Source organism: Pelodiscus sinensis, chromosome 14 (genome assembly GCF_052426305.1).
Source record: "Pelodiscus sinensis isolate ZL-2025 chromosome 14, ASM5242630v1, whole genome shotgun sequence".
Lineage (NCBI taxonomy): Eukaryota > Metazoa > Chordata > Testudines > Trionychidae > Pelodiscus > Pelodiscus sinensis.
Window position 1 is genome coordinate 46,985,175 of NC_143065.1, and position 20,454 is coordinate 47,005,628.

Sequence of the window (20,454 nt, forward strand, 5' to 3'; positions counted from 1 at the left end):
AGTTGCAGAAACATGGGAGACATGTACTGCTGTGTCAGTGTTTCAAAGCACAAGCAGAATAGCAGTCCAATGCTGACCCTGATCAACATAATGAAGCAACTCAGAGGGACTTGATTAATACAGAATTAAAGGAGAGTAACACACGTGATCTTATTCATGCCAATCAACATGAGTTTGTGGATAACAGAGTCTGTCAAATGAACTGGCTCTTATTCTGATGAGATTATAGAGCTGGCTGAGGTAACATACTAAGTCAGATGCCTTGCAGAACTCTAGGGATCACAGCATTTGGATTTAAAAAACTAGAATACACACGAGAACCTGGGACACATGAACTGGATTAACGCTGCCTAAGTGATAGGTCTCCAAATGGCCCAGCTGTGATAGCGCAGTTCTGGTGCTCACAGTTCAAGGAAGATGTAAGTTACTGGTAAGAATTCAGAGAAGAGCCCCAAGGATGACGAGCGAATTAGAAAAGCTCCCTTACGGCAACAGCCCCAGTCTCCGTAGCTGGACAAAGAGAAGGCTAAGGGGTGGCTTGGCTAATCTATAAGTACTGATGCATATTTGAGAACTAAAGACTTCCCTGGCGTTGCCTGGGGCGGCAGGGCCATGCAGCCTGACCGGGGCCTTCTCCCTGGGGTGGCGGGGCCATGCAGCCTGTCCGGGGCCTTCTCCCTGGGGCGATGGGGCCATGCAGCCTGTCCGGAGCCTTCTCCCTGGGGCGATGGGGCCATGCAGCCTGTCCGGGGCCTTCTCCCTGGGGCGATGGGGCCATGCAGCCTGCCCCGGGGCCTTCTCCCTGGGGCGGCGGGGCCATGCAGCCTGCCCTGGGGCCTTCTCACTGGGGCGATGGGGCCATGCAGCCTGCCCCGGGGCCTTCTCCCTGGGGCGATGGGGCCATGCAGCCTGACCGGGGCCTTCTCACTGGGGCGATGGGGCCATGCAGCCTGCCCCGGGGCCTTCTCCCTGGGGTGGCGGGGCCATGCAGCCTGTCCGGAGCCTTCTCCCTGGGGCGATGGGGCCATGCAGCCTGTCCGGGGCCTTCTCCCTGGGGCGATGGGGCCATGCAGCCTGCCCCGGGGCCTTCTCCCTGGGGCGGCGGGGCCATGCAGCCTGCCCTGGGGCCTTCTCACTGGGGCGATGGGGCCATGCAGCCTGCCCCGGGGCCTTCTCCCTGGGGCGATGGGGCCATGCAGCCTGACCGGGGCCTTCTCACTGGGGCGATGGGGCCATGCAGCCTGCCCCGGGGCCTTCTCCCTGGGGCGATGGGGCCATGCAGCCTGTCCGGGGCCTTCTCCCTGGGGCGATGGGGCCATGCAGCCTGCCCCGGGGCCTTCTCCCTGGGGCGATGGGGCCATGCAGCCTGCCCCGGGGCCTTCTCCCTGGGGCGGCGGGGCCATGCAGCCTGCCCTGGGGCCTTCTCACTGGGGCGATGGGGCCATGCAGCCTGCCCCGGGGCCTTCTCCCTGGGGCGATGGGGCCATGCAGCCTGCACCGGGGCCTTCTCCCTGGGGCGATGGGGCCATGCAGCCTGACCGGGGCCTTCTCCCTGGGGCGATGGGGCCATGCAGCCTGTCCGGGGCCTTCTCCCTGGGGCGATGGGGCCATGCAGCCTGTCCGGGGCCTTCTCCCTGGGGCGATGGGGCCATGCAGCCTGCCCCGGGGCCTTCTCCCTGGGGCGATGGGGCCATGCAGCCTGACCGGGGCCTTCTCCCTGGGGCGATGGGGCCATGCAGCCTGCCCCGGGGCCTTCTCCCTGGGGCGATGGGGCCATGCAGCCTGCCCCGGGGCCTTCTCCCTGGGGCGATGGGGCCATGCAGCCTGCCCCGGGGCCTTCTCCCTGGGGCGATGGGGCCATGCAGCCTGCCCCGGGGCCTTCTCCCTGGGGCGATGGGGCCATGCAGCCTGCCCCGGGGCCTTCTCCCTGGGGCGATGGGGCCATGCAGCCTGTCCGGGGCCTTCTCCCTGGGGCGATGGGGCCATGCAGCCTGCCCCGGGGCCTTCTCCCTGGGGCGGCGGGGCCATGCAGCCTGCCCGGTGGCTTCTCCCTGGGGCGGCGGGGCCATGCAGCCTGCCCGGTGGCTTCTCCCTGGGGCGGCGGGGCCATGCAGCCTGCCCGGTGATTTCTCCCTGGGGCGGCGGGGCCATGCAGCCTGCCCGGGGGCTTCTCCCTGGGGCTGGCCCGAGACAGGGGCTGTGCAGCAGCTGGCAGCTGCTCTCAGGTGCAGGCTGAGGTGCTGGGGGCTGTGCTTCTGGCCAGCAGCTGCTCTGTGGGGCTGGGGCGCTTGCGGCCGCCCGGTGGCCATTTGTAAGTATAACTGTCCCTGCTCTCACACCCCTCCCTTTCTTTGATGGAAACCAATCCCATTCCAGGCACATCCCATTGTCCTGGCACAGCCCAACCCCCGCCCTGGCTGGAAGTTAGGGTACAAGGAAGCTGCTGGCCTCTGCCGTGGAGGAGGAGTTCCTGAACACGGTCTCCCAGAGGGACAGCCGGACGCTCTCAAGTATGCAGCCGCGGAGGAGAAGAGCTTTGAGCTAAGCAAGGGGCGCAGCTGAGTGTGGACTGGCGACTGCTCCAGGCAGACCCAACCGGAAAGAAGGCCTTTGAGTCCTAAAGCTGCTCCAGGGCGTATCGGGGGGCAGGTCAGACTGCATGATCCCAAGGGTTCCTTCTGGCTTTGGAATCTGAGTCCCAGCCACAGTGCCAAGCCCAGAGTCCTGACAGGGCCTTCCCCCGAGGCCTGGGAAGGGACTTGCACGGAACAGACCAGAGTCTGCGCAGGGAAGGGAACCTCGGCGGCGTCTGCGGGGCGCCAGCCACAGGGAGCAGGCCCCTTGGCCGCTTGGCGCTGCGGAGAACAAAGGGATCAGCTTTGTCACTGGAAGTCGTTCACAGGGGCAAGCTTAGCAGGGTGAGACTGTTGAGCCCAAGCCCACAGAGCACTCCTGAGTTCCAGGGTCCTCGGGGTCACTGCTACACAGGCCCCAGCCTCCCCTGCCCGGGACTGGCCTCTCCTCTGCCACCCTGCCCGTCCCCATGGGGACCCACTCACACCAGCGGATCACACGTATGGACAGATCTAGAGCCCCTGGCCTGGCCCCTCACATGCCTTCTGTGGGACCCAGGGTGCCAGTTCCCCTGCCCGAGGCTGCCAGCCCTCCACGATGGCCTGGCTCAGCAGGGATGGCCCTGGAGCCACTGGTCCCTCAGCCTGCGCGAGGCCCCGGGCGCTGCCTGTGCTCTGGAGCCTGGTCTCTCCCGACCGGCGGGGCTGGGAGCTTTGTCTTGTGACCGCATCGCCCAACTTGCCACAGTTGTCAAGCCGGCCGGGGCGTGGCCCTGCCTGGCTGCTCGTGCGGCAGAAGCGACCAGATGGCGCAAGCCAGAGAGAGGGCAGGCTGCCAGCTCTGGGGCGTGTCTCTTCACAGGCCCAGGCTGCCGAGAGGGCAGGGCCAGGGACATGGAAGCCAACCCCTGGCTGAGCACAGCCCCCACCAGCCAGGGGCCTGCACGCTCGCCTCGACTTGGGGCAGAAAATCCAGCCCATGGAACCCAGGCCAATTCGGTCCCAAGAGCCAACTCTGCCGAATCCAGGGCGGGTTCCACCTGCAGCACCGGCTGCTCCAGGAAGGGGACTTGCCATTCCCAAGCGCACCCAGAGCAAAGCAGGCCGGGCCACCCCTTGCATCGGGGGTGGTGCACCCTCCCAAGGGAGATGCTGGCGGACTCCAGCTGAGCGGGGTTCCTGTGCTTTGCGTGTCATTCCCAGCGCTAGCCGAGTCGAGTGGTGCCACGCGAGCATTCGCAGACGCCCTGGGACACGGCCAGGTGACAGGCAGCACACGCTGGCCCCGGCCCACAGCAGCACTGCCTCCGTAGCTGTAGGACTCCCCTGGCCACAGTGCGGGCCCCAGAGCACCGTTCTGCCCCCACTGCAGGGGTGGGAGCCAGCGAGATGCTGCCAGAGATCTTGCCTCCCCAGTCTAGGGCAGGGCAGGGCAAACCCATGTGCAGCCAGCAGCTGCCTGTGAAACAAGTCTCTCTAGAGAAAGCCCTGGAGCCTGGGCTGTGGCCATGCGCCAAGACAGAAGATTCATGGCAGCGTAACCCCGTCCGAGTCAGGCTCCTCGGGGCTGGCGCTGTCTGCAGCTGCTCCGCCTGCCCAGGCCAAGCTGGGTCCAGACAGTAGGGCAGCACCCGAGGGCCCCAGAGCACAAGCTGGAAGGGCAGATGTGATCATCGAGGCTGACCTGCCAAGCAAAGGAGACGGAGACGGAGACGGAGACTCCACCGCTGCCCTTGGCAACGTGACCCAGTGGTCACTCACTGCTAGGCATTTGGGCCTCATTTCTAACCTGAACCTGGCATCAGCTTCCAGCCACTGGCTGCAATTTTCACCTCCAGAGCCCAGGGACAGTCCTGCCAGGTGTGGACTGGGCCCCCAAGTGGGAGGGGGCAGCTGGCAGCAGGGCCATGCCGCTCACACCCTTCCTAGCTCCCGAGGCCTCTGGGCTGTGGCTTCCGCAGGAAGATGCACCAGCTTGCGGCTCAGGCACTGCCAGCCTGGGGGCCCGGTTTCCTGGAAGCAGAAACCTCTTCCTTTCTTTCAAGAAGGGGGCAGGTAATTGCAGAAATGGGGTCAGTGCCCATGACGCAGCCTGAAACCAATTTCCAGGGCAACCCAGGGCTGGGTGGAGCCAGATGGGCCCAATAGGAGCCTGCTGCAGCCTTTCAAGGGCTCCTGGAATTGCCCCACATCCTCTTGACCTGTCTGACTCACGGCAGCAGCTTTCCCATGAGCACGGGCCAAGCCAAGCAGGTGTAGCTGCACTCGAGAGCTTGCCAAGCGCTTGCAGCTCAGTGTTCAATCCCCGCTGCCCACAGGGAGTGGAACGGTGGCGGCCCAGGCGTACCGCGATCACGCCTCTGCTCGCCACTTCGGGGACGGAGCAGCACAGCAGGTGGCTGGGAAGGGCCGCCTGTTGCTGAAGCTCGAGGCCCCTACCCAGGCAGGCTGCAGCCCGGCTGCACACGGCTCTCCAGGCCTGGTGGGTGGGGGCAGAGCAGGCAGAGCCTCTGGCAGCCACACCTGGCCTGGGGGCAACGGGCACCCAGGGTGAGATGTGCAGAGCATCTAGGCTCCACCCTGCCCGGGGGCCAAGCCACTCGCTGCCTGGTTTGGATAACAGTTCACAGGCCTGTGGGAAGGGCAGGACAAGGGGGGTCCACAGGGCTCTGTTTTGGGACCGGCTCTGTTCAGTATCTTCATCAGTTATTGAGATATCAGCAGAGAGAGGACGCTCCTTAAGTTTGCAGATGATCCCCAGCTGGGAGGGGTTGCGACTGCTCTGGAGGACGGGTCAGAATTCAAACTGATCTGGACAAACTGGAGAGCTGGTCTCAGGTGAACAGGACCAATGCGAAGTGCTCCACTCGGGAAGGAACAATCCGTCTCACGCACACGGTGGGGAGCGACTGTCTGGGGAGGAGCCCTGCAGACAGGGTCTAGGGTCGATTTGAAAACAATGGGAAGGTGGGTGGGCAAAGCCCACTCACGTTCTAAAAGCCCCTCCCCAGCCTTACGGGAGGGACAACTGGACCCGTGTCCAACTGATTACAGGGGACACATAATGACGAAAGGATCAAGGAGTGCGGGTCACAGGTTCAAAATAAGGGAACCAAATGGGGACACGGAGCAGAGAACCCTGGACAGCGCCCACTGCTCCTCAAAGCTGTCGATGGAGCCAGTGGGCGCCACCCAGAGGAACTCTGCCCAGATATGTGACACAAGGGAGGAACAGAAATAGGCCCCACAGTCGCAGAGACCCCCTCGTCCAGCATCCTCCTCCTGGTATTAGAGATGGCGGCTTTCGCTAGGGCCAGGAGGAGGGTGACGAGGAGGTCTTGCGACTTTGTGGGGCCACGGATGGGGTGTGCATAAATGAAAAGGTGAGGGGAAAAGTGCAGCCAGAACCTCAGTAAGAGGTTCTGGAGGAGCCGGAATAGGGGCTGCACCCTGGCGCACTCGAGGTAGGCGTGGGCCAGGTTCTCCCTCACGCCGCAGAAGGGGCAGGTGTCCAGGATAGGGGTGAACCGCCCCAGGTGTCCAGGATAGGGGTGAACCGCCCCAGGTACACACCCGTGCTCACGGCTCCATGAAGGAGCCGCCAACTGATGTCTCCGATGGGCCGCGGGATTAAGATGGAATAAACGCCGGCCCCTCGGGGTTCCCCACCCTCAGTGGATCTGAGGTCGTCCCGCCACTTGGCATGGGGGCGGGACACGCGGGTGGGGAAATGCAGGGTGTGGAGCAGGAGCGTGTGCAGATGTTCCCTGGGCGCGGTTTGCTGCAAGTTCTGCAGCCGGCTGGGGGTCCAGGGACGGGGGGGCCGATAAAAAGGGACGGGGGGGTTGCAGGAGGGGAGGGGCGGGGCGCAGGGACGGGGGGTTGCAGGAGGGGAGGGGCGGGGCGCAGGGACGGGGGATTGCAGGAGGGGCGGGGCGGGGCGCAGGGACGGGGGGTTGCAGGAGGGGAGGGGCGGGGCCCAGGGACGGGGGGGTTGCAGGAGGGGAGGGGCGGGGCGCAGGGACGGGGGGTTGCAGGAGGGGCGGGGCGGGGGGGCGCAGGGACGGGGGGTTGCAGGAGGGGAGGGGCGGGGCGCAGGGACGGGGGGTTGCAGGAGGGGCGGGGCGGGGCGCAGGGAGGGAGATTGCAGGAGGGGCGGGGCGGGGCGCAGGGACGGGGGATTGCAGGAGGGGAGGGGCGGGGCGCAGGGACGGGGGGTTGCAGGAGGGGCGGGGCGGGGCGCAGGGACGGGGGGTTGCAGGAGGGGAGGGGCGGGGCGCAGGGACGGGGGGGTTGCAGGAGGGGAGAGGCGGGGCGCAGGGACGGGGGGGTTGCAGGAGGGGAGGGGCGGGGCGCAGGGACGGGGGGGGTTGCAGGAGGGGAGGGGTGCAGGGACGGGGGGGTTGCAGGAGGGGAGGGGCGGGGCGCAGGGACGGGGGGTTGCAGGAGGGGAGGGGCGGGGCGCAGGGACGGGGGGGGTTGCAGGAGGGGAGGGGCGCAGGGACGGGGGGTTGCAGGAGGGGAGGGGCGCAGGGACGGGGGGTTGCAGGAGGGGCGGGACGCAGGGACGGGGGGGTTGCAGGAGGGGAGGGGCGGGGCGCAGGGACGGGGGGGTTGCAGGAGGGGAGGGGCGGGGCGCAGGGACGGGGGGTTGCAGGAGGGGAGGGGCGGGGCGCAGGGACGGGGGGGTTGCAGGAGGGGAGGGGCGGGGCGCAGGGACGGGGGGGTTGCAGGAGGGGAGGGGCGGGGCGCAGGGACGGGGGGGGTTGCAGGAGGGGAGGGGCGCAGGGACGGGGGGTTGCAGGAGGGGAGGGGCGGGGCGCAGGGACGGGGGGTTGCAGGAGGGAAGGGGCACAGGGACGGGGGGGTTGCAGGAGGGGGAGGGGTGCAGGGACGGAGGGGTTGCAGGAGGGGAGGGGCGGGGCGCAGGGACGGGGGGTTGCAGGAGGGGCGGGGCGCAGGAACGGGGGGTTGCAGGAGGGGAGGGGCGGGGCGCAGGGACGGGACGGGTTGCAGGAGGGGCGGGACGCAGGGACGGGGGGTTGCAGGAGGGGCGGGACGCAGGGACGGGACGGGTTGCAGGAGGGGCGGGGCGGGGCGCAGGGACGGGGGGTTGCAGGAGGGGCGGGGCGGGGCGCAGGGACGGGGGGTTGCAGGAGGGGAGGGGCGGGGCGCAGGGACGGGACGGGTTGCAGGAGGGGCGGGACGCAGGGACGGGGGGTTGCAGGAGGGGAGGGGCGGGGCGCAGGGACGGGACGGGTTGCAGGAGGGGAGGGGCGGGGCGCAGGGACGGGGGGGTTGCAGGAGGGGCGGGACGCAGGGACGGGGGGTTGCAGGAGGGGAAGGGCGGGGTGCAGGGACGGGGGGGTTGCAGGAGGGGAGGGGCGGGGCGCAGGGACGGGGGGGGTTGCAGGAGGGGAGGGGTGCAGGGACGGGGGGTTGCAGGAGGGGAGGGGCGGGGCGCAGGGACGGGGGGTTGCAGGAGGGGCGGGGCGCAGGGACGGGGGGTTGCAGGAGGGGAGGGGCGGGGCGCAGGGATGGGGGGGTTGCAGGAGGGGCGGGACGCAGGGACGGGGGGGGTTGCAGGAGGGGTGGGGCGCAGGGACGGGGGGTTGCAGGAGGGGAGGGGCTGCAGGCCGAGAGCGGCTGCTCCTGGAGTAGGCGCAGGGGGCCCGGGGATCCCCCCCCGTAGTCCAGAGGGCCTGGGCTGTGCCGCGGGCTGGGCGCCGGGGGGGCGTGTGCCAAGGCCCCAGGGAGGGCAGGCGGGGCTGGGGGAGCGCCCCCCCCCGGCTCTGGGCCCCCCCCGGCTCTGCCCCCCCCTCGGCTCTGGGCCCCCCCGGCTCTGGGCCCCCCCGGCTCTGGCCCCCCTCGCTCTGGGCCCCCCGGTTCTGGCCCCCTCCGCTCTGGGCCCCCCCCGGTTCTGGCCCCCCCCCCCCGGCTCTGCCCCCCCCGGCTCTGGGCCCCCCCGGTTCTGGCCCCCCTCCGCTCTGGGCCCCCCCCGGTTCTGACCCCCCCCCGGCTCTGCCCCCCCCGGCTCTGGGCCCCCCGGTTCTGCCCCACCCCGCTCTCGGCCCCCCCCCGCTCTGGGCCCCCCCCGGTGTTGCATAAATTGCTGGTTTCGTCCCCTTGGAGGCTAGTCTGATTTACCCCAAGAAGAGAGTCACACTTTCAGGCTGGGTCCAACTCAAGTTTATTGGTTGCAACCAAGGTACGGCTAAGGAACTCAATGTTCAAATCAGAGCCGACCCCCAACATCTCATAGGCAGGGGTTTTTATAGGGTTCACATCCTTCCTGGTTTAGGTGCCTTAACATGATAGGTTACTTCATCTTTGACGTTTAGCATTCCTATAGGTCAGGTTAATTTTCCAAACGAGGTTAAATACAGTGCCTACTTGCTGAACAATGGGCAAGCCATACTTCCCTTTTCCCTTTCCTGCTTGAGCCGGTCACAAGTTTAAAGGATGTGGAATCTATCCATATCTCTACTTAACAGAAGACTGGATTCACCTCCCCTCGTCTCCTTATTACAAGTTATTACCTGTGACAGGCCTTGACCTTTGTCATGTCTTACTCCGATACAAATAGCAAATAGATCTAAGCATTAGCAATGTATGTATATTGTACGTGCCCCTCATAGGGGAATCAATGGCTCCGGGGGTTTTGACTTCCCTTTTACACATCACCGGTTCTGGGCCCCCCCGGCTCTGGGCCCCCCCGGCTCTGGCCCTCCTCCACTCTGGGCCCCCCCCGGCTCTGGGCCCCCCCGGCTCTGGCCCCCCTCCACTCTGGGCCCCCCCGGCTCTGGCCCCCCTCCACTCTGGGCCCCCCCGGCTCTGGGCCCCCCCGGCTCTGGCCCCCCTCCACTCTGGGCCCCCCCCGGCTCTGGGCCCCCCCCGGCTCTGGCCCCCCTCCACTCTGGGCCCCCCCCGGCTCTGGGCCCCCCCCGGCTCTGGGCCCCCCCCGGTTCTGGGCCCCCCCGGCTCTGCCCCCCCCGGCTCTGCCCCCCCCCTGCTCTGAGCCCCCCCCGGCTCTGGGCCCCCCCGGTTCTGCCCCACCCCCCGCTCTCGGCCCCCCCCGCTCTGGGCCCCCCCCCCGGCTCTGGGCCCCCCGGCTCTGCCCCCCCCCCGCTCTGGGCCCGCGCTGCAGGCGGATGCGGGGCCGGGGAGCCCCGGGGCAGCGATTCCCGCCGCGCATGCAAATAGATGCAAATAGATGCAAATAGCTTCATCCCAGCGGACGAATCGCGGCCTAAGGGCAGCGCCCCCTGGCGGGCCCCGCCCAGCTACTGCCAGGGCACGTGGCCGAGTCTCCAGGCACCCGGGGGGGAGGGGTCGGGCGGCGCGAGGGACCCGATTCCCCCTCCCCCCGGCAAATCAACAGCCGGTTCCGGGATCAAGTCCCCACCCGTAGTGACGTACTTCCGGCCAGCGGGCGCCTGAGCGAAGACAATTTCCGGGTCGTGGCTGTGACGCTCGGCTGGTTCCGGTTCCGGTTCGGGGCGCGATCGCAGCCGCTCTTGTCGGTGTCGGAGGGTCCCGGGTTCGGGCCAGAAGCCGCCGCCATGGCCGCGCCCAGCGCCCTCATGAAGCAGCCGCCGATCCAGTCCACGGCGGGGGCCGTGCCCGTCCGCAACGAGAAGGGTGGGGGGGGGCTCGCGCGGGGGACAGGGGGGGGGCGGGGGGACATGGGGGGGCTCGCGCGGGGGGGCGGATGGGGGGACATGGGGGGCTCGGGCGGGGGGACATGGGGGCGCGCGTGGGGCGGATGGGGGGGCTCGCGGGGCGGATGGGGGGACATGGGGGGGCTCGGGCGGGGGGACATGGGGGCGCGCGTGGGGCGGATGGGGGGGCTCGCGGGGCGGATAGGGGGACATGGGGGGGCTCGCGCGCGTGGCCGGGGGGATCTGGGGGTTTGCACGCGGGAATTTGGGGGCTCTCACGGGGGGGCCGGGGGGCTGTGGTCCCCGTGGGGCCGGGGCGTTGAGGTCTGGTCTGGGGTAACCCCTCCCCCTGGCAGGTGAGATCTCCATGGAGAAGGTGAAGGTGAAGCGCTATGTGTCGGGGAAGCGGCCAGACTACGCGCCCATGGAGTCCTCCGACGAGGAGGATGAGGAGTTCCAGTTCATTAAGAAGGCGAAGGAGCAGGAGTTGGAGCCAGAGGAGCAGGAGGAGGATTCAGCCAGCGACCCCCGCCTGCGGCGCTTGCAGAACCGCATTAACGAGGATGTGGAGGAGCGGTAAGCCCCTGCCCATGACAGCCCTGCTTTAGATTGTGTCTACGCTGGCAAATGAGCCACAAAGGTTTTGTTGTTCATGGGCGTTTAAAAAAACAACCCTGACTGACGAGCCTTGTTGTAGCAACCGTTAGGGTGCGTCTGCACTACGCCGCTTTTAGCAGCAAGGCTGTGTCCACACAGCCCTGTGGCTAACAGTCAGCTTGTGAGAACGCTGTTGGTACTTTTGTCAGCAAAATACTGCCACCTCCAAGGAGGTTTTGCTTTGTCAGCAGCAGGGCGCTCTTGCTGACAAAGCGGCGTTTACACTTGCATTTGCCATGGAAAAACTTTGTCGTTCATGGGGGGGCGGGGGGGAGTTAAGCATCCATGGATGACAAAAGTTTTATCAGTTGAGTGCAATTATAGATGCAGTATTAGGGTAAAAAGTGCTTTGTTGGCAGGAGTGCTCGCCAGCTGATAAAGCAAATGCTGCTCTTGGGGAGCAAAAGTATTTTATCAGCAAAGGTGACTTTTGGCAACCCAGCCACGTAAGGTAGACAAAGCTTCAGTCAGACACACCGCCCATGGTGTCCGGCCCGCCTGCCCTGATGTACACTGACAGCTGTAGATACACCTTTGTTATATTTTCAGGAGAGTTTCTCTTTGTGAAAGACCTCCCTTTGGAGATGACTCTACCAGAGTGCTGTCCAAGGGACTGTGTAAATAAACTAAAATATGAATAAAAACATGGAAAGAAAGTTTTTTGTTGTGGTAGCTACACTTTGCATGAGTCTTTTGTGGAAATACATTTTTCAGGTGTGTAACTTTTTGGAGTGTCCCTTTTTTGTTTTCCCCACATCTTAAATTGAGGGGTCTGAGGAGGAAAAAACAGCTTTGTGCATTGGCACAAATAATTCTTTAGATGTAGATTATTGCAGTTAGTAAGCAAGTTCTGAAAGGTGTCATAAGTGGTACAGCTAGCTCTTCACAGGAAGGCAAAATCTAGAAAACAGGACAACATTCTTGTATGGAGATAGGGAGTATTATATTACTGAATCTCATTGAGAAAAACAGATAGTTGAGGTTTTATTTAACTCTTCTCTAGTCAGTAATTCATATCTATTCGGAGTAGCCAGGTCAGTTCTAGAATTGCTTCAGTCTTTAGCGTAGCCAGCGAAGAAGCAGGAGGATCCCAATGGAAGCTGTGTTTTCTGCAGTGGAAGAAACAGGAAAGTCTGTTCTGGAGCAATCCACCTACTGCTTCTACTGATGCCATGTAAACCAACCTTCTGAGAAGAATTTTACTTTTTCCAGGCTTTGCTGTGATCACTGTGACTGTAGGCCAGGCACTCACAGACTGTCCATGAGAGTTCATGCTGTAGCATCATATTCAGAAGAGCTCTGGTTGTTACAGCATGATTATATTTAGGATACTGGTGGGTCTAGCCGCGTTTTGTAGTTACTTGAACAGCTGAGATTAGCATGTGTTCAGTGTGGTGTACTGAGATGCATCTTTGCTGTGGTTCCTGGAGCCAGAACAGTGGGGTCTGGAGGGTTAGGACAAGGCCATTGTGTAGCTGGAAGCGCTGGCTTGGATGTGTGTGTGGGGACTTCAGTTTGTAGATGGGCCATGCCTATGTCACTGCTTTGTGGTAGCTGAATTGCTAACTTTGGTGTCTGTGCATAGACTGGCAAGGCACCGCAAAATTGTGGAGCCAGAAGTGGTTGGAGAAAGTGACTCAGAGGTGGAGGGAGAAGCTTGGCGTTTGGAACGGGAAGACACCAGCGAGGAGGAGGAGGAAGAGATTGACGACGAGGTATGTGCAGTTCCACAAAACATGCTGCAGATGCGCTGCAAGCTCCGGTTTCCCAGGATCTCTCGGCAGAGGTTCCACAGGGTGGAGGCTGGCTCCCTGCAGCAGGAGGCAGTACGAGGTCTGTGGGCAAATGGGACTGGCTAATACACGGCCGGTCTGTCGAGAGGTTAAAGGTGGGTCTACAGGTGGCCTTGCCTTGCCTTTGGGTGTCATGGGCTGAGAGGGACGGCTCTCTCGTGATCAGTAACCGATTAAAGGATAGGAGATGGGCTGTACTGGGTTGGGTGCAGTTCAACATTTTCAAGTCCAAAGCTGATGGCAAAGCCTTACAAAGGGACCGCACGGCAAATGCTTACTCGCGCAAAGCACGGAGACTCGGAGGCATCGCCATGGGATGCTGGTAGCCAAAACTAAAGCTGGGTTTTAATCTACCCTAGAGAAATCACTTCACAGAGGACAGGGCTGTTAGCCAAGCTGGCCAGGCATGCAACCGCACGCTCTGGGTGACCCTAACCCTCCAACTGCCAGAAGGGGGTTGGGGAACCTGGGTGCATCTCTCCAAAGCTGCCCTGTTCTGCTCTTTCCCTGGAGCTCTGGCACTGGCCACTGTCAGACAGGGTGCTGGGCAGCCCCCACTGCTGCTCTGGCCCACCATGGCAGCTCTTATGGGCAGATGTCCCACTGCTGGCTTGCTTGGGGCGGGCCCGTTGGCTGAAGGCCCCTCTGGCTCACGTGGTGAGGGATGCAGAGGTGGATCAGGGTCTGGCCCCTCTGGAATGAGCAGGTAGTGCAGTTAACACCCATGACTTCCATCTCTCACCCGCTGCGTGACGGAGCCTCTGCAGGCACACCCCTCTGCAAGAGGCCGTTCTGCTGAATCCCTTTGGGCTTGGTGTAGGAGATTGAGCGGCGGCGCGGGATGATGCGCCAGCGAGCCCAGGAGAGGAAGAATGAGGAGATGGAGGTGATGGAAGTGGAGGACGAAGGCAGGTCCGGGGAGGAGTCTGAATCCGAGTCGGAGTACGAGGAATACACAGACAGTGAGGATGAAATGGAGCCGCGCCTCAAACCTGTCTTCATCCGCAAGTACGCTGGGCAGGGGACTTGCTTGCCCCCAAGGAGGGCAGAGTGCCAGCTGAGCTGGGCGGTGCACAGGGTCAGCCTGTGCAGAGGGGCGGTGCCAGTGTTCCAGGCACTACGTAGCTGGGAAAGCAGCCGGGACGGCTGGCTTGGCACTTGTCTGCCTAGCGGAGCGTCGCTGTGCTCGCTGGTGGGCAGCCGCTCTCACGGCTCTGAATGACCCTGCAGGGCTCGCAGGCTGCTTGTGCTGGTCCTTTTGGGTGGGTGTCTGGCGCTGAGGAGCAGAGTGACAGGAAAGGGTTCTTCCCCCATAACCGAGCTGGGGCGAGGCCCCTCAGGAAGTCACAGCCGGGATGCCTAGGGCAGCGCCCTGCAGGTGAGCATCCAGGGGCGGACGCTGGCATGGGGCTCAGAGGGCTGGGCAGGTGCAGCGGGAAGGGGAAAGGAACCTGGGATGGCCTCTCTGCTGCAGGAAGGATCGCGTTACAGTCCAGGAGCGTGAGGCAGAGGCATTGAAGCAGAAGGAGGTGGAGCAGGAAGCCAAGCGGCTGGCAGAGGAGAGACGGAAGTACACGCTCAAGGTACCGGGGGCAGGAGCCGTGGGAGGGAAGGGCTGGCCTGCCGCAGGCCCAGGGCTCAGCGTGGGTGTCTCTGCAGATCGTGGAGGAGGAGACGAAGAAGGAGCTGGAGGAGAACAAGCGCTCGCTGGCTGCGCTGGAAGCACTCGACACCGATGACGAGAACGACGAGGAGGAGTACGAGTCCTGGAAAGTGCGTGAGCTGAAGCGCATCAAACGGGACCGCGAGGAGCGAGAGGCGTAAGTGCTGCTGTCGCTAGTGCTGGTCCCAGGGCATCTTTCCTGCTCTGCCTAGCCACTGCAGCCTCAGGCCGAGCGGGGCCACCCCCTTTATTCGGTGTCTGCCCCTGGAGTTCAGTGGGCAGTGGCACCGCGAGCTGCTGACTCTGGCTGGGCTTGCAAGTGGGCTGAGCGGAGGGCGTGGGGTAGTGCTGGCTGACGGGCGTTGTGCCTCGCGCAGATTGGAGAAGGAGAAGGCGGAGATTGAGCGCATGCGGAACCTGACGGAGGAGGAACGCCGTGCCGAGCTCCGCGCCAATGGCAAGGTCATCACCAACAAGGCAGTGAAGGGCAAATACAAGTTCCTGCAGAAGTACTACCACCGCGGGGCCTTCTTCATGGTGAGTAGCTGCAGGCCGGCCGGGGCCAGGGCTGGCGGTTTGAGGAGCCGCCTCGTTTTCAAGGGCTACAGCTGTAGAGCAGCCACGAGCTCTGCAGGAGAGCAAGATGAGCATGCTGTTTGAGATGGGTGTGATTTGGGCTTGCCTGAAGATGAGGCTACGTTAAACAAGGGAGATGCAGGCTGGACACCAGGGAGTTTCTTGGCAGTGAAGTTGTAACGCGACCTCCTGGTGGCTGTTCTCCTGACTCCGCTAGCCGCTCTGGGCGAGGACCGACAGATCTGCTGGATGGCTCGTTGCCATTTGATCTCATGGGGCCCAAATCCTCTCCATTTCCCTTTCTCTGTCACTGTCAACCCAGCCTTCCCTGGCTCTCAGGCCCAGCACCATGGGTGAGGGGTCTCCTCCATGTCCCACACATCCCAATCTTCCTGCTGATTCCTCCATAGCTGTAGCATCTGTCTTCACTTCCTGCCTCACTGCAGCGGCAGCCTCTGCAACATGCTGTGTCAGCCCTTTGCCTCATCTTTCGGACACGCTGTCCCTAGTCCCTCCTTTCCTGGATCCTGGGCGGGCTTGTCACAGAAGCCGAACCATGTGGCCCGTTTTGTCACGTCTAGCACGTCATTGAAGTTAGCCTCGCCAGCCTTCTCAAACAGTTCCCTGCTTCAGCTCCTTCCCAAAGCCCCGCCCGTAAGGAACAGCCCAGCGGACGCATGCTCCATCCAGTAGCGGTGCCTGTGGCTGTCTGGCTTACCCGCGAAGGCACGGGCAGACTTGGTCAGTCTCTGCCTACCGACCCGGGGACAAATGTTTGCCAGTGGGCTCTGCAGTCCAGCAGCAGCAGATGTAACGTGGGCCAATGGCTGGAGGGCGTAGCTAGACACATTCAAACAGGAAGCTGACTGATGGGCCCTTGCAGACCTGCTCACGGTTTGTTGTCGTGTGTAGCCCAGGGCCGTCCCTCGGCTGTAACACTCCCCTCTCCCCCAGCGTCAGCCCCCCGGGCAGGAGGGGCCTTGTCTGTGTTTAAAGTGCCTAAGCGAAGACACAGGGTGGGCACCGCTCTGAGCAAAGCCCTGAGCTGGTGAGACTCGTGCCGTAGTCCCTCGGGACGGCCTAGACGGGACTGGAGCCTTGTCTGCATCTGTGAGGGTCTGACCTGAGCAGGGAACTCCTGCAGCCGTGCCATGTGGCCAGCTGACAATGGCTCTGCCACGTCCTTCCCTCCCTAGGATGAAGATGAGGAGGTGTACAAGAGAGACTTCAGTGCCCCCACGCTGGAGGATCACTTCAACAAGACCATCCTGCCCAAAGTCATGCAGGTGGGTGTGCTGGAAACGAGCTCATGGGGGAGGGGCCTTGGATGGCATCTGTGCACTAGGGTGACATGGAGGCCTGGTCCATGGGGAGGGGGGGCTGCAGGTCCTGCTTGTATGAGGAGGGGGTGTCGGCTCAATTTTTTTCTTCTCCCTAGGTCAAAAATTTTGGGCGCTCGGGGCGGACCAAGTATACCCATCTGGTGGATCAGGACACAACCTCCTTTGACTCTGCGTGGGGCCAGGAGAGCGCCCAGAACACCAAGTTCTTCAAGCAGAAGGCAGCCGGCGTGCGGGACGTCTTTGAGAGACCGTCGGCTAAGAAACGGAAAACTACCTAGAGCTGCTGCCTGGCCGGCATGCTGCTGACACCGGAGGGCCCCGCGGCCTCACCCTGCCAGAGACCCCGAGGTCCTGGCCAGTTCTCCTCCTCTCCGGCCGGAGTGGGTGTTGCCTCTGGTGACCTTGCCCCAGGGGGGAGCTCAGACTTTCCAGCGGTTCTACCCTTGGCATGGGCCTGCCAGACCCGGTGCCCAATTGCTCTCGTCCCCCAGCCCTAAGGGGTTAAAGCGCTCCCTAGATTCCCACTGTCAGAGGCCAGCAACCACCACCCCCTTCCCTTGGACTTAGCAGGCTGTAGGTACCTGGTGCTCCAGAACCTCTCCTGTGGGGAAGGGAGCCCCGCCCCTTTTGGTTCTCTGGAACAGCTGAGAGTCTACTGTGCCCTGCCCGAGGGGCTTTGCAGCCCCTTTTGCCTAGCCCACTGTGGCTCGACGCTCCCATCCCCAGGCACTGGGGGCTGGGGCTCTGCCAGGCCCCCGAGGCACAAGGTGAGTTTGAATTAAAAGTTGTTTTCTCACAAGAGTGGCTGTGCTGTGGCTTGGGAGGGGTGGGGGGAGCTGAACCAAGGCCCTCTCCCTTGTGTCTGCTGGGGGCTTGGGTAACTGAATGCAGCCTGGTGCTGGAGGTGGATGGAATTCTGGCTTTGAGGAAGAAGCACTCAATGTAACAGCACTTCCGTCTGGCCTGCCTCCCCCACCTGAGTACCCTGCGTGGTGTCTGCTCGCCCGTGGGCGGCCTGTGGGCTCATACCCCATCCTGGCACTGGGGTAGCTCTGCCCCTCTAGCAGCTGCCAGAGAAGAGCTCACTAGACTGCCACTCGAAAGGCCCCTGTCCCTCGTGGGAGCCAAGGTGAACACCCGGCTCCCTCCCAGGGCACAAGCTAAAGCTTGTGTTCCCTCTGACCCTTCCATTCTACAATGCCTTTAAGCACCCTGCCACCTTGTTTTGAAACCAGCCGCTCCCCCGGGGCCTGACGAAGCAGGCGGCTCTGGGCTGCTGAGGCCTTGAAGCACTAGTAGGGAACTCAGCAGAAGGCAGAACCTCCCCTTCCGCTAACTCAGGACATAGCACAGTGTAAATATACAGAGCACCCCTGTGGATTAAGATCTGCCAATACCATGTGAGACTGAAGACAGTGGGGCTCAGCTTAAGCGCTAGCAAGCTAGCTCAACCTAAGCCTGGGAGCAAGACAGAGCGCTGGAAGGGAGGAAGGGAACAAAGTTTCTCAAGAACCATTCAGCAGGGGTGGGAAGAGATACCTCTGCTCTCCCTTTCTGAAAGCTCAGCCATTGTCTTCTGAAGGGGTTTGTCTCGTGACACAGTGCCCATAGCTCGCACACCAGTGCACCGTGGACTGACCCAAGCTTGCTACAACTGGTGGAGTTGTTGCATGCTCTTGCACGGAGCTCAGCGCCTGTTGAGCCTTGTTTTATACACTCTGCCCACAGAAGATTAGCGCGCTCTTTATTTCAATAAGTTAACACATAGCATTGACCAATCTGGCTGTCCCACCACTATCACGAAGGCTGTGCTCAGGACAGGGCTGGCAGCACAAAGACTTGAAGTCCCAGCGAGAGTTTTCCTCGTTCTCTCCCCAAAGCACCAAGCAGTCCCGTAGGAATGTGCTTAGTTGGTGAGGGTGATCAGAGCCTCCACCACGTTCCCCATATGCTCCCGCAGACTGCGCTCTGCTGCTGCCCGCGAGATCTCCATCTCGTTCATCTGCAGGGAGGGAGCCAAGGGAAGAGATGCTGCACCACAGGCCTCGCTCAAGGCTTGCTGCTGCAGCATCACTGAAGCTGGCACCAAGCGTACACATTTGCTGTCTCTGCTGCACTGCAGTGCGCCAGGAACACAAGTGACTTTTTACAGCCCTTTGTCCTCCGGCTGCAGTGCACGTATTCTGAGCCCCCGAGACTGAGTAAATAACTTGACTGAGATCTGGGCTTGGCCTGCCCCAGCCTCGCTCTTGGCACCACTTCCTGCCATACTCACAATCAGCTCCAAATCTTCCTTCTTGATTGTAACCTTTGCCAGTTCTTTTTCCCTGTGACAAAAGGAATCAGAAGATAAAGTACCAATCTTACAGACTCCCCTTTGCAGAGCAGCTCAGTCACAACTGTCAAATACAACCAGAGCACTTGCAGTAGCTCTTTGCTGAGACAAAGCCACTGTTATTGAGACTGGCCATGGATAAGCAGAAAGTTTAACTAGAAAAACTACCCAGAGCCTTTAGAGGAAGATTCTGCATGTGCAGAACCAAGCCACATAGTACCGGACCAAATGGCTTAGGACAGGGGTGTGGGCTGCTGACCCATTACAAAAAGGATGTGGACACATTGGAGAGGGCAACCAAAATGATTAGGGAGCTGGATCACATGACCTATGAGGCGAGGCTGAGGGACTTGGGTCTGTTTAGTCTGCAGAAGCAAAGAGTGAGGGGGGATTGGATAGCAGCCTGCAACTTCCTGAAGGGAGGTTCCAAAGAGGATGGAGAGAGGCTGTTCTCAGTAGTGACGGATGGTAGAACAAGGAGCAATGGTCTCAAGTTGTGGTGGGAGAGATCCAGGTTGGATATTAGGAAAAACTATTTCCCTAAGAGGGTGGTGAAGCACTGGAATGGGTTACCTAGGGACATAGTGGAGTCTCCATCCCTAGAGGTGTTTAAGTCTCGGCTTGACAAAGCCCTGGCCGGGTTGATTTAGGTGGGATTGGTCCTGCCTAGAGCAGGGGGCTGGACTTGACCTTCTGAGGTCTCCTGCAGCTCTGTGGTTCTAGGATTCTCTAAGTTCTACAGGAGAGGTGCAGGGAGCGGTTACCTCTCTTGCCTCGCCTTCTGCTCTCGGGATCGGCGGTCTCCAATCACGGACATGGCCTGGGGGAGAAGAGGGAAAGGGGGGGGGAGCCACGGCTCAGGAAGGCACAACCAGGAACAGCTGGACCCGCGATGGAGGAGCCCAGAACATCCCGCAGGGCCCCCGCCCCTTGTCCAGGCCCCGCCCCCTGTTCCCGGCCCCGCCTCCTGTCCAGGCCCCGCCCCCCGCTCGGCCCCGCCCCTGTCCAAGCCCCGCCCCCTGTTCCCGGCCCCGCCCCGCACCGTCTCCAGGTTGGAGCTCTGAATCTCCTTCTCCTCCGCGTAGTCGGTGACGCGCTCCAGGTCGGCCGCGCCGCTGTCGTGCTTCCGGGGCTTCTCGGCCGCGCGCCCCCCCGCGCCCTCCGCGCCGCCCCCGGCCCCGTTCGGCTCCGTCTCCAGCTCCAGCTCCACGTCGCCCTCCGCCGCCATCGCGCCCGGCCCCGCTTCCGCTTCCGGTCACGGGACCTGGCCGCGCGCGGCGCCGGAACCAGCGAGACGCGCCTGCGAGCCCAGAGCGTCCGGGAGGGGAATCGCCGGCCCCGCCCCCCGCCCCGCCCCCTTTTTGTAGGCCCGGCACAAACCCCGCGGGCAAGTGTCGTGAGCGCGGCGGCCCCTCCCCCCCCCGCCTCAGCCTCTTGGAGAGGGGGCGGGGCGGGGCCCTGGGAGGGGGGGAGAGGGGGCGGGGCCCTGGGAGGGGAGGCGGGGGGGGAGGGGGAAGGGGCAGGGCCCTGGGAGGGGAGGGGGGGGGGGAGGGGGAAGGGCTCTGGGAGGGGAGGCGGGGGGGGGGAGGGAGGGGGGGGAGGGGGTGCGGGGGGGGAAGGGCCCTGGGAGGGGAGGCGGGTGCGGGGGGGGGAGGGGGAAGGGCTCTGGGAGGGGAGGCGGGGGGGGGAGGGGGAAGGGCTCTGGGAGGGGAGGCGGGGGGGAGGGGAGGCGAGGGAAGGGGGGAGGCGGGTGCGGGGGAGGGCTTCCCTCCCAGAGTGCTTGCTCTAGTGCAGTTCTGGCACTCCGAGTACCTCGGTGACTCCCGAGTTCATGGGCAGCGAGTTATATGGTG

The 20,454-nt window shown here is 63.3% G+C and overlaps 2 protein-coding genes across 2 annotated transcripts; one reads left to right on the top strand and one right to left on the bottom strand.

The window, feature by feature from the left end:
* The first annotated feature begins 10,033 nt into the window (after nt 1-10,033).
* MFAP1 (microfibril associated protein 1) lies at nt 10,034-17,065 on the top strand. The gene is made up of 9 exons (XM_075918384.2): nt 10,034-10,214; nt 10,591-10,810; nt 12,477-12,606; nt 13,505-13,692; nt 14,159-14,267; nt 14,344-14,504; nt 14,725-14,884; nt 16,120-16,209; nt 16,362-17,065. The coding sequence occupies exons 1-9, from the start codon at nt 10,136-10,138 to the stop codon at nt 16,542-16,544; spliced, it is 1,320 nt and encodes a 439-aa protein (XP_075774499.1). The 5' UTR covers nt 10,034-10,135; the 3' UTR covers nt 16,545-17,065.
* A 928-nt stretch (nt 17,066-17,993) lies between these two features.
* HYPK (huntingtin interacting protein K) lies at nt 17,994-19,914 on the bottom strand. Its single transcript, XM_075918385.2, has 4 exons — nt 19,644-19,914; nt 19,366-19,421; nt 18,542-18,593; nt 17,994-18,268 (listed from the first exon to the last, which is right to left on the bottom strand). The coding sequence occupies exons 1-4, from the start codon at nt 19,827-19,829 to the stop codon at nt 18,173-18,175; spliced, it is 390 nt and encodes a 129-aa protein (XP_075774500.1). The 5' UTR covers nt 19,830-19,914; the 3' UTR covers nt 17,994-18,172.
* Nucleotides 19,915-20,454: the final 540 nt, after the last annotated feature.

Excerpts from the sequence above, each read along its gene's own strand:
- MFAP1 (XM_075918384.2), top strand. The coding sequence starts at position 10,136 with ATGGCCGCGCCCAGCGCCCTCATGAAGCAGCCGCCGATCCAGTCCACG. Across the intron at positions 10,811-12,476 it reads AACGAGGATGTGGAGGAGCG|ACTGGCAAGGCACCGCAAAA; the intron begins GTAAGCCCCTGC and ends GTCTGTGCATAG. Across the intron at positions 13,693-14,158 it reads AAACCTGTCTTCATCCGCAA|GAAGGATCGCGTTACAGTCC; the intron begins GTACGCTGGGCA and ends TCTCTGCTGCAG.
- HYPK (XM_075918385.2), bottom strand. The coding sequence starts at position 19,829 with ATGGCGGCGGAGGGCGACGTGGAGCTGGAGCTGGAGACGGAGCCGAAC. Across the intron at positions 19,422-19,643 it reads AGAGCTCCAACCTGGAGACG|GCCATGTCCGTGATTGGAGA; the intron begins GTGCGGGGCGGG and ends CTTCTCCCCCAG. Across the intron at positions 18,269-18,541 it reads AGGAAGATTTGGAGCTGATT|ATGAACGAGATGGAGATCTC; the intron begins GTGAGTATGGCA and ends CCCTCCCTGCAG.